The following is a 13,352-nucleotide window of genomic DNA, read 5'->3' on the forward strand; positions in this document are numbered from 1 at the left end:
GGGCCTGTGAACGCGCAATCGATCCCGTTGGAATCGTCATCACGTAAAGGCATCCAGGGGAAGACGTAAGAAGTGTCCGTATAGTCATAGCAACGACAGTGCCCTTTTAACTGACTTCAGAAAAGTGGCCAACATTTCTCAAATCTGACTCCATGTCAGGGAAATTGCTGTAGAATGGGCTCTGTTCCACTTAGAGACAAAATTTCAACTCCTATAGAAACTATAGACTGTTTTCTATCCAATAATAATAATAATATGCATATTGTACGATCAAGGATTTTGTGGGAAGCCGTTTAAAAAATTAGCCAAATTAGCATAAATAGTCTAAACAGCGCCCCCATCCCCAACAGGTTAAGTTTGCCTGCATTAAAGTCTCCGGGCACTTCTGGATGAACATTTTCTTGTTTGCTTATGGCCTTATACAGCTTGTTGAGTGCGGTCTCAGAGCCAGCATTCGTTTGTGGTGGCAATACCTCAAGACTACCTTAACATCAGACATTGCGCAAAAGCTTTTATTGACAAATATACACAGACTCCCAACCCTCGTCTTACCGGACGTTGCTGTCTTGTCATGCCGTTGCACGGAAAACCCAGCCAACTGTTTATTATCCGTGTCGTCGTTCAGCCATGACTCGTGAAACGTAAGATTTTACCGTTTTTAATGTCCCGTTGGTAGAATAGTCTCGAACGGAGCTCAACCAGTTTATTCTCCAGTGATTTGCACGTTGGCTAATAGAACGGATGGCAGAGGCGGGTTACACACTCGCCGACAAATTCTCACAAGGCACCCTGATCTGCGCCCCCTGTATTTCCTTATTTTCTTCATGCGAATGATGGGGATTTGGGCCTTGTCTGGGAGCAACATTATATCCTTTGCGTCAGACTCATTAAAGAAAGAATCTTCGTCCAGTTCAAGGTGAGTAATCGCTGGTCTGATATCCAGAAGCTCTTTTCGGTCATAAGAGATGGTAGCATCAACATTATGTACAAAATAAGTTACAAACAATGCGAAAAAACACACAAAATAGTACAATTGGTTAGGAGCCCATAGAACTGCAGCCATCCCCTCCGGCTCCATTCTCATCTACAGGTGTGGCTGAAATAGCAGAATCCACACATTTGAATGAGTGTCCACATACTTTTGGGCATGTAGTGTGCTTCATTTTAATCAGCGACGGGAAAGAGGAACATTTTAAATGGCCCAGTACAGTCGAACGGGATTTTCCTGTGTTTTATATAATGAACAAAAATATAAACGCAACATGCAACAATTTAAAAGATATTTCTATTTCAATAGAAATACATTTATTAGGCCTTAATCTATGGATGTCACATGACTGGGCAAGGGTGCGGGCAAGGATGCAGCCATGGGTGGGCCTCCCCGCCCGCCCAGCCAATCAGAATTAGTTTTCCCCACAAAAAAAGGCTTTAATACACACAGAAATACACCTCAGATGAAGATCCAAATGTGAAGGTCCTGGGCTGGCATGGTTACATATGGTCTGCGGTTGTGAGGCCAGTTGGACATAGTGTCAAATTCTCTAAAACTCCGTTGGAGGCGGCTTATGGTAGAGCAGTGAACGTTAAATTCTCTGCCAATAGCTCTGGTGGACATTCCTGCTGTCAGCATGCCAATTGCACGCTCCCTCAAATTGAGACATCTGTGGCATTGTGTTGTGTGACAAAACAGCACATTTTAGAGTGGACTTTTATTGTCCCCAGCACAAGGTGCACCTGTGTAATGACAATGCTTTTTAATCAGCTTCTTGATATGCCACACCTGTCAGGTGGATGGATTACATTTTTTATTTTTTTATTATAACAAATTTTGTAAACAAATATGTGCTCTAAATTTGAGAGCCTAAGCTTTTTGTGCGTATGGACAATGTCTGGGATATTTTATTTCAGCTCTTGAAACATGGGACCAACACTTTACCTGTTCTATTTATATTTTTGTTCAGTACATATATTTCCACATTATGAGGTTGGAATAATACTGTGATGTTGTGGAAATGAGAATAATGCCCTTTTAGTGTAAGAGCTGTTTGAAAAGAACACCTGAAATATCAGCCTGTTTTGGTGGGATGGAGTTTTGGAATGCACGGTGACATCAGCAGGCAGTAACTATGTTGATAGACCAACAAGAAAGTGTTCCGAACCATCTCATCCAGTAACAGCTAGTTTTCCCCTCCCCACTCAGACCACTCCCAGACAGTCCTAGCAAAATACTTGCTTGAGATATTGCTTTTTGCTAAGAAGTTATTTTTGTACATTTTTGAACATTTTGATTGGAAATAATTACACTAAGGTACTTAATTGTTACCCAGAAATGATTTGATATTGAGATAAAAAACGGCTGCATTGGACCTTTTAAAATTGAAATCATTTTTGTGAGACGGCGCATAGCTCTACAAAACTAAAGTCATTTTCATAGAAGTGCAATTAGCACCGCTGAGAACAAAAATTACAACCCAGAGATTAAATAGTATTAGGTAAAAACAATGAACACAGTGTTGCTACTCTCAACTAGTTTGGGACCTCGTGGGAGGTTGGGGCTGTTTTGATTAAAAAACATAATGCACCCTCAGTTATTAATGAAAATATACCAAAGTCTTTATGCAATGAGGATATCACAGTGCATCGATAAATGGCAAGGTCTGCTGATTTGTAGTTTATACATTACATCCAGTCATACACATACAATGTATTCATTTGTGCTCATTAATTCATGCTGTGGTCATATTGGATTTTTAATAGTTGGATAACAGGGCTATAATCAGCGCTCATTATACAGTTATTACAAGTGTAACCAATCATAATTGTGGTATTAATTAGTGGAACAATTAAGGTCTTACTATGTTTCCATTAGCTTGCAGTTCTACCAGGCTAGTGCCTTTACTGCAAAGCATTGTCTGTTTGAATACATGTAAATGTATGGAACAACATCAATATGGCAGCTATTTTAAGACATCTCATGATCTAGCCTATTTTTTTTTTAAACAACATTTATTTTGACATTTTGGCCTTGCTCAGAACAGGATGACAGTTTACTGGAATGAAAAGGGTCATATTTTTGGCATGTGCAGGGATGGAATTTGGGCGCTGGCTAGCCAGGCTAGTAGACCTCAATTTATACTACTAGCCCAGGTAACATTTGGATCAACAATCTGTGACATATGATACAATTTCAGTGGCCTGCCGGGCTAGTTTGGCACATTTTCAACTAGCTTGGTCAAAAAAAGTACTAGCCTTGGGCTAGCAGACTAGTGTAATTTTTATCCCTATGTGTACAGGCAGCATGTCTACAGTACATGCATGTATTTGAACTAGGAACAGGACAAGACAGTGGAACCAAGACAATACCACTCTAAAGACAGAAACACTGACACTCACCATCCTCCTCCGTCTGCTTAACGATCTCCTCACTCTCCTTGCTGCCCTCGGGGTTGGCAAGGACCAGGCGTAGGCGAACGGTGACAAAGGGCCTCAGGCCCCGCAGGGTGTAGTGGGATGACGTCTGGATCAGTTCCTCGGCCGCAAACTCCTGCTGGTTGAACACGTACTGGTACTGCACGGTCAAGTTGTAGCTGTGGCAGCGCGTCACGGCATAGCCAAACGTCTCCCACTGCAGGGTGAGCTGGCGGGCCCGGATGTCCACCACATTGACATTCTGAGGCCCGTTGACTGGGTCTGAAGGGAGAAGGAGAAAGAGAGGAACAGGGTTTAGAGTTTGTGAATCCAACCATTGGCAAACGAAGAGGAACTGCCTTAGTAATGGTATTAGTATGTGTCTTAGTATTCTTAGGATCCTGTAACTGATTGAACAGGAAGTTCAAGACTTGACACATGGATTTCACATGGTGAGCCGATGTTGGGCAGCATTGAGTCACATGAAGAAAGAAACTTGAACTGCTATTGATGTATTATAGAGTTAGTTGTTTAGTAGCGATGATCAGAAACAGACACAATATATCATAACACTTTGTTCAAGTTGTCTGCCTTCGGTAAATCTCCACTAACCACTAACCCCCCTCCCCCGCCATAGATGCTCGTTGGGCTATCACAGCAGAATCATCCATATGTTGCGAGTATCATGGTTAAGTCGATACTGTACATCATGCCTGAAAGCATGACAAAGCTCTTTAGCCTCAAGGTCAGTCTAATTCCCCTAGTTTGGCTAATACCAATGGCTAAATCACATAAGATGGTGGGAGACGAGTCTGCCTTTCCATTTGGGTTCTGTTTCAGCGCGTCTGGGTGGGAGTTGAAATTTAAAGGCTTTGTCTAATTTTACAAGATGAAAGCTCGTTGTTTAATCTGGACAGGCCAAAGCTAAGTGCACAAACAAATGGCATTTGCCTGCTGAGCACTTTAACCTTTTGAAGTGGTTGTTTAAAAACCATTCAAATCGATGTCAGCGCCCCTGCGTAAATCGAATCAGCATAGTAAATAAATAAACATCTGTCAGTTTAAGCTAGAGATATGTGTTTTCGCAAATGCTTCCTGATCTTTCTTATGTCATTCAGATATAGGACAGACACTTCAGAACAAACTTCCTTTCAATTTTTTGGGGTGGGGGGGGACTACTAAAGGGCTCTTAAAATTCAAAATCAAATAGCAAAATGATTCTTGGTATGACCTTCTTAAAACATTTCAATGTAGCTTAGTAGACACGCCCTCCCCCGGCTTAGACAGGGCTTAGACTCTTATGGGTTAAAAACCCCTTGAATCTTATCAATGGCATCATCCAAAGAAGCAACTATGCATGAACTATGCAACAGCTTATTGTTTTGTGATCCAATACAATATTTTAATGACGCCTACTTTTTAATGGAGTCTGAAGAAAGGAGACCAGCAGGCTCCATGCATTGCAGTTGTGGTAAACTAAGACAGCGATCAAAATAACTACGGGTAAATTTACTTGTTCATGCGTTACATAATGCTGTTCCACACCGAACTCAAAAAACAAAACACAGTACTATAGACGGCTTTCTCGTGCCAACAAAGCCCTTGAAATAGACTTATGCATGCTTATAACAAGACCTCACAGTAGATTTACAATGGGCTATAGCCCAATTTCTGGAACTGACAGAGGAGGCATAAGTCGGGGTCTCAACTTACTATTGAGAGTAAGCAATTCTGACATTTGGTCGTGCATTAGCAGTTTTTCTCTTGTTAAGTCAGTCACTGAAAGTCACTCAATTAGCCATGTCAGTTAACAATTTTTTAGATTGGTAGCTAGTCTAACCAGCTCTAGTCTAACCAATTTGAAGTAATCAAACTTACCCAGGGGCACTGACCTCCAGGGGAGCCCCATTTGATTGTGTTAGTCATTCTCACTCTGATATATTAACATGGCATAAAGTTACGGTAAAATGTGTTGAATTGCAGGAAATTAGCTTAAAAACGGAAAAAAAGTATCTTTACCCATGACAAAATGGGTAGAATTAAAGGAAATTAGGTGTAAAACAGCAAAAATAGTATCTTTGCCCCTAGGCAAAATGAATACAATTGCATGAAATGTGTAATACAATTGCTAATCTTTCTCTCTGGCCCATGGCAACATGTGCAGAATTGCAAGAAATTAAATGTTTCTCTCTGACATCAAGAAGGGGTCCAAGGTGGGGGGCCATCCCAACCAAATCTTGCTTAGGGCCCCCAAAAGGCTAGGGACAGCCCTGTGATAGAGAATAATGCTGAACAACAAAAACCCAGATTAAGGCTAATCTAAGGCTAATCTGGATTCATTTCGGAAAGCAGCTCTAAGAACATTGCTAATTTCGGACTGGAAAATCCAATAGGGGTATCTTCCCAAATCGGCAAAGCCTGAGTTATAACTTTGTTTTTGTCGTTAATTAAGTCAATGAAGGCATCTCCTGAGTTGCTCTTGATCTTGACAAATAATGGATCGTTTTAATTTATTATATTCCATCTTCCTCCTCCAGCTCTTCTCAGCCATCTACCCCAATCAGAGCGAAGGAGGGAGGGATGGAGAGATGACGGCTAGCATTATACATGACTCAAATCTCATTAATCAGGGTACATGGCAGTCGCAGTGGTTGGCACACACTGAGAAGGGGCACCGGGGAGGTTTGCTATGCCATGGGTGGGCCGACTCCACCACAGATAGGGGTGCGGGGCTCAGGGTAGCAGCACCGGTGATCAATGAGCGGAGGATTATTAATCGCAGACGTTGGGGAGCTCCGTCAAGAAGAAAAGGGGGGATGGAAATCAATCTTAATGCCGGCCCCGGTTCTCCCTGCTGACACTCCGCCACATTCATCATACGGCCGCTCCTCAAAAGAGCAAAGTGGAAATTGCTAACAATAAACATAACAATGGGTGCCCACAATAGCCAACTGTGTGGGTACTTTAAACAGCGCAAGGAGAGAGAAAAAGACAAAAACATAAAAATAGGATAAGTCAATGTCACTGGCTAGGATACCACTGGCTTTTATCATTAGGGACTGGAGGGACAAATGCAACCCACAAAGAAAAGCAGTGAAGTAATAGGCCCAAAAGTGATTCTGGACTCTAAAGCCGTTTTCCACCACCTTAACACTATGACCACAGTCATTTTGCAGAGGTAGCTCTTTTAATCCACAGCCCTGGATCAACAAACAACAAATCATCACCACCCCAAGACAAAAATGGAAGATGGAAATGTTATCTGGTGTGGCTGTATTTGAAACAGCTTACCGTCGGAAATGGCACCGAACCAAAAACCCAAAAATTGTGATTATTCAATATCTACAGTCTGAAGTATAACAGTGCACTCTAATTAAATCAATGATTATGAAGGGAATGTGAATGCTCCATAATGGCCTCAGTGCCCCCCAATATTCAGTAGCAAAAGCCTCCTAAAGACAAGATCAGCCCCCAACAGATACAGTGCATTCGGAAAGAATTCAGACCCCTTGACTCCAGCATCTTCACAAGGTCCTTTGCTGCTGTTCTGTGATTGATTTGCACTTTTCGCACCAAAGCAGATTCCTCTCCAAGAGACAGAACGCGTCTCCTTCCTAAGCGGTATGACAGCTGCGTGGCCCCATGGTGTTTATACTTGCGTACTATTGTTTGTACAGATGAACATGGTACCTTCAGGCATTTGGAAATTGCTCCCAAGGATGAACCAGACTTTTGGAGGTCTACCTTTAATTTCTGAGGTCTTGGCTGATTTCTTTTGATTTTCCCATGATGTCAAGCAAAGAGGCATTGAGTTTGAAGGTAGGCCTTGAAATACATCCACAGGTCCACCTCCAATTGACTCAAATGATGTCAATTAGCCTATCAGAAGCTTCTAAAGCAATGACATAATTTTCTGGAATTTTCCAAGATGTTAAAAGGCACAGTCAAATTAGTGTATTTAAACTTCTGACCCACTGGAATTGTGATACAGTGAATTATAAGTGAAATAATCTGTCTGTAAACAATTGTTGGAATAATTACTTGTGTCAAGCACACAGTAGATGTCCTAACCGACTTGCAAAAACTAAAATTTGTTAACAAGAAATTTGTGGAGTGGTTGAAAAATTTGTTTTAATGACTCTAACCTAACTGTATGTAAACTTCCGACTTCAACTGTAAGTATTCAGACCCTTTACTCAGTACTTTGTTGAAGCAGCATTGTCAGCGATTACAGCCTCAAGTCTTCTTGGGTATGACGCTACAAGGTTGGCACACCTGTATTTGGTTAAACCAAATGTCAATAGATGCTGCTAAGCTGTACATGCACCCAATGATTTTGTACCATCTCTCGTACTGTGTCACAACCTGGTTCCAAACTAGCGTCACAGCAATGAAGCAACTTCAAAAACTTCAAAGAGCAAACTCTGAATGTGTTGGACAAAAAACCAAACACCTATCACCACTGCAATATCATTAAAAAAATACAACCTACTGAGCTTTGACAGCTTCTTACACCTTGCTGACATCGCTCTGCTGTTTAAGATCACTCATGACCTTGCCACACCACCTCTGACGCAACGTGTTACATATTCGCAAGGACAACACCAGGATGACAAGAGCTTTAACCAGCGGGGACCACTCATCTCAGTTTAGGTCCGCTAAATTTGTCCTGACGGCTTTTTCAATCAGAGCGTCTGGATTATGGCACACCCTGCCAGTCGGTGTGAGAGAGTGCAGTACCTTTGCTACCAGTCATGTGAACATTAAGATATTCTGACTCTTAAGATGTCAGATACTGTAGGACCAAGGGACATTTCAACACTGGTGCAATATTATCTTTTATATTGTCTGTTGTTTTAGATTTAGATTTTTTTTTTATATAGAGATAGAGAGAGAGAGTGTTATATTGTAGCATTGTAATGATGTATTGATCTTGACTGTTTTCTGCCCAGGGACTACAGATCAAAATGAGCTAAATCTGATGCAATGCATTTGGACATGGTCGCTGACTAATAAATAAATAAACCGTCCATTCAGGCAAATTAATCAATGGCTGTATCGATTGGCAGGGCTTTGAAAGGAGTCTGCTGGAGTAGTGATAGAGTGGCAGGGAGCCACCGGGGTAGAGACCAGCAGGTAATTAAGGTAAAATGTATGCTCCTCTCCACTACTCTGCCTTCCTAATTGTTCTCTACTCTAAAGGGTGACCTGTGGCCGAGAAATGGACAGTCCAGCCAACACCGTCACTTTAGCAGTCAGGAAGTGCGCACAATTTTTGACAAATGCCCGCCAGCTTCTCAAGCCCTAAGAAACCACCAGGAGGTTGTGTGGTGTGTTTGTGCGTGCATGTGTGCGTGCATGTTAGAGTAATGTATGTGTGTGTGTATGCTTACGCGTGTGTGTTTGTTAGAGTTGCACTCATATACCCTCATTAAACCGAGATAGCACACTTCAAATGATGGGGTTTTAGAATGTCACAGGATGTGGAAGGAGGCTTTTTTTGCCATGGGGTGGAAGTGCTAGGCTATTGTAAGAAAGGTCGAAAAACTAATTTGTGATTCCTCAAATAAGTGGGGCTGGATTTTTTCCTGCATGCTATGTGCACTCATGCATAGACCCACGCAATGCAATATTAGCTTTCCATAAAGGCTTGATGAAAGTGTAGGCTACAGAGATCTATTGAGTTGTTAAGAGCATGTACGGTAGCCTAGTCTATAACGTGACTCAATGGGACTCAAACAAATCTAGGTTCCATGCTCCACTGGAAAACACAGTGCACTTGTGTGTTCTTGTATTGCACCGAGGTTACAACCCTTGTCAATACCTCTCACTCAACACGACACAAAAACATTGGATTCCATCGGCCGTGTGCTTTCACCGGCCCTTACATGTAAACACCATTCGACCTTGTCCTGAGTGTATCCTCAGTTATAATTAGCTAGCAGGCATCAATCTCTCGGTTTCTCAAACAAAGATGGACAAAGTCCCACCACCACATACATTTTGTTGTTTGACAATTGGTTTTAAGTGATTGGGAATTGTTGAACATTGCAGTACCTGTTGGGGTACAATAGCTGTCGTGAACAAAATAAAGAGGGGAATTCTCGAGGCGTTGGCATTTGAAGGGATGATAGACAGTGAGGGATTCAATGGGCTTCAAATAAATTGTGTTAACATCCTTTTTCACCGTTCTATAGGCCAGAGACCCCTTGATGAAGATAGAGGTCGTTAATGACCATAACGCCCTATCCAATCACAAAGGAGCAGCAGGTAGTTCCGGGGCAATCTAAACCGATGTTGTGACATTTTGGAAAGTTTTCATTCAAACAAATTACCTTTCTTAAGTTTTGTCCCAAAAATTCCCTTCACTTTCTGTATTGACTTCTGCTGCAATATCCGACGTTGATGTCCTATATAGGTTAGGTATCAAAACATTTGTGAATGTCTGCGTATTCTTTATCAGTGTGAAGTGAAAATGGAGGCAAGTTTCTAGCCTATTACCAGTGTTCCTTTTATAATATCAACATTTGTATGAGTAGAGACCACATTGTCAGCACACCACTTGCTTTAGTCCTCCACTGCCAGTCCCACTGTCCACAGTTCAGTGAGTGTCTCTCTTCCAGACAGTTTGTCATTGTCCTCCCATTCTCTTACCTCTGCTCTAGGTGCTTAATTAACCTATGGGCAAACTCGAGGCCAAGGCTCAATTGTCACCATTTAACATCACTTTAAACCTCTCTCCGTAAATGTGCATGACAAGAATCGTAAACCGCCCGTTGGTAATTCTATTAATAAAGCTGGTTTTGAATTATAATCGTTTTTTACTCTAGTTCCGAAAGTCCCCGCAGCTCTAGGCAGCTGAAATGCAGGCGTCGTCAAGTCTCTCACGCATGTATAATGTTGCTAAATTAAAACGTGTATTTTTCCTTACAACTTTGAAGTCGCTTTTAAAAAATGGCTGGCAAATGATCAGCTACATTGACTGGGGAGTAATTAAAAACCAGTAAAAAAGAATCGTTTGAACATCTGCTTGTAGTCATGTTAATCCAATTGTTTAAGTCACGTACAGTGCATTCAGAAAGTATTCAGACGACACCTTGACTTTTTCCACATTTTGTTAAGTTACAGCCTTAATCTAAAATGGAATAAACACATTTTTAAACACATCAATCTACACACAATACCCCATGATCATGAAGCAAATATTGAAAAAATAAAAAACAGATACCTTATTTACATAAGTATTCAGACCCTTTGCTATGAGACTGAAAATTGAGGTCAGGTGCATCCTGTTTCCATTGATCAACATTGAGATGTTTGTACTACTTGATTGGAGTTCACCGGGGGTAAATTCAATTGAATGGACATGATTTGGAAAGGCACACACTTGTCTATATAAAGTCCCACAGATGACAGTGCTTGTCAGAGCAAAAACCAAGCCATGAGGTCTAAAGAATTGTCTGTAAAGCTCAGAGACAGGATTGTGTCAAGGCACAGATCTGGGGAAGGGTAAATTTCTGCAGCATTGAAGGTCCCCAAGAACACAGTGTCCTCCATCATTCTTAAATGGAAGAAGCTTGGAACCACCAACACTCTTACTAGAGCTGTCCGCACGGCCAAACTGAGCAATCTAGGGAGAAGGGCCTTGGTCAGGGAGGTGACCAAAAACTCGATGATCACCCTGATAGAACCTGATGGTTACCCTGATAGAACCCCGAGTTCCTCTTTTGAGATGGGAGAACCTTCCAGAAGGACAACCAATTCTGCAGCACTTCACCAATCAGGCCTTTATGGTAGAGTGGCCAGACCGAAGCCACTCCTCAGTAAAAGGCACATGACAGCCCACTTGGAGTTTGCCAAAAGGCACCTAAAGACTCACTGACCATGAGAAACAAAACTCTCTGGTCTGATGAAATAAAGATTGAACTCTTTGGCCTGAATGCCTAGATTCACATCTGGAGGAAACCTGGCAACAAGCCTATTGTGAAGCATGGTGGTGGCAGCATCATGCTGTGGGGATGTATTTTAGCGGCAGGGACTGGGAGACTAGTCAGGATCGAGGGAAAGATGAACAGACCAAAGAACAGAGAGATACTTAATTAAAACCCTCTCCAGAGCACTCAGGACCTCAGACTGGGGCAAAGGTTCACCTTCCAAAATGAAAATGACCCTAAGCACACAGCCAAGAGAAGGCAGGAGTGGCTTCAGGACAAGTATCTGAATGTTATTGAGTGGCCCAGCCAGAGCCCGGACTTGGACCCGATCGAACATCTCTGGAGAGACCTGAACATAGCTAAATAGCTGTGCAGCAAAGCTCCCCATCCAACATAACAGAGCCTGAGAGGATCTTTATTTAACTAGGCAAGTCAGTTAAGAACAAATTCTTATTTACAATGACGGCCTAGCAAAAGGCAAAAGGCCTCCTGCGGGGACGGGGGCTGGGATTGAAAATAACACAATTAAATAAAAATATAGTACAAAACACACATCACAACAAGAGAGACAAGACAACACTACATAAAGAGAGGCCTAAGACAACAACATAGCAAGGCAGCAGCACATGACAATACAGCATGGTAGCAACACAACATGACAACAACATGGTAGCAACACAACATGGCAACAGCACAACATGGAAGGAGCACAAAACTTGGTTCAAACATTATTGGTCACAGACAACAGCACAAAGGGCAAGAAGGTAGAGACAACAATACATCACACAAAGCAGCCACAACTGTCAGTAAGTGTGTTGTCAAGTTCCTGATCTTATTTGCCTTTGTTTTACTTTGTTTAGTTGGTCAGGACGTGAGCTGGGTGGGTAGTCTATGTTATGTGTTTCTATGTTGGGTTAAATGTGTTGCCTGATATGGTTTTCAATTAGAAGCAGGTGTTTGACGCTTCCTCTGATTGAGAACCATATTAAGGTAGGCTGTTCTCACTGTTTGTTTGTGGGTGATTGTTCCTGTGTCTGTGTCTGTATGCACCACACGGGACTGTTTCGTGTTTTCGTTCGTTTGTGTAGTCTGTACCTGTTCATGCGTTCTTCGTGTATATGTAAGTTCTCAAGTTCAGGTCTGTCTACGGCGTTTGTTGTTTTTGTAGTTTGTTTAACCTGTTAGGCGGGCTGTCCCGACATCGGTACACTTATGCCAAATCCAGCTCAAAGTGCAGGGCGCGAAATTCAAAATCAATTTTTTTTAAATATTTAACTTTCACACATTAACAAGTCCAATACAGCATATGAAAGGTACACATCTTGTGAATCAAGCCAACATGTCCGATTTTTAAAATGTTTTACAGGGAAGACAAAATATGTAAATCTATTAGCTAACCACGTTAGCAAAAGACACAACTTTTCTAACTCCATCAGTTCCTTACTCCATCAGGTGCTATCACAAATTCGACCAAATAAAGATATAAATAGCCACTAACCAAGAAAAAACTTAATCAGATGCCAGTCTGATAACATTTATTGTATAGCATAGGTTGTTAGAAAAATGTGCATATTTCAGGTATAAATCATAGTTTGCCATTGCAGCCACCATCACAAATCTCACCAAAGCGACTAGAATTACTACAGAGAGCAACGTGTATTACCAATTTACTCATCATAAAACATTTCTTAAAAATACACAGCGCATAGCAATGGAAAGACACAGATCTTGTGAACTCAGACAACATTTCAGATTTTCTAAGTGTTTTACAGCGAAAACACAATAAATCGTTATATTAGCATACCACATATGCAAACGTTACCCGAGCATTGATTCAAGCCAAAGAGAGCGATATCGTTATCATCGCCAAAATATATTATTTTTTTCACTAACCTTCTCAGAATTCTTCCGATGACACTCCTGTAACATCATATTACAACATACATATAGAGTTTGTTCGAAAATGTGCATATTTAGCCAGAAAAATCGTGGTTATACAATGAGAATAGT

The 13,352-nt window shown here is 41.5% G+C and overlaps 1 protein-coding gene across 17 annotated transcripts in view; it reads right to left on the reverse strand.

The window, feature by feature from the left end:
- LOC129814814 (receptor-type tyrosine-protein phosphatase T) overlaps positions 1-13,352 on the reverse strand; it is a 561,458-nt gene that overhangs the window by 289,106 nt on the left and 259,000 nt on the right. For all 17 annotated transcript variants that reach the window (XM_055867855.1, XM_055867868.1, XM_055867867.1 and 14 more), the window contains exon 8: positions 3,394-3,690. In XM_055867855.1, the coding sequence (XP_055723830.1) occupies positions 3,394-3,690 (297 nt within the window). The remainder of the gene's footprint in view (positions 1-3,393; positions 3,691-13,352) is intronic.

This window comes from Salvelinus fontinalis, chromosome 18 (assembly GCF_029448725.1).
Source record: "Salvelinus fontinalis isolate EN_2023a chromosome 18, ASM2944872v1, whole genome shotgun sequence".
NCBI classification, from domain to species: Eukaryota; Metazoa; Chordata; class Actinopteri; order Salmoniformes; family Salmonidae; genus Salvelinus; species Salvelinus fontinalis.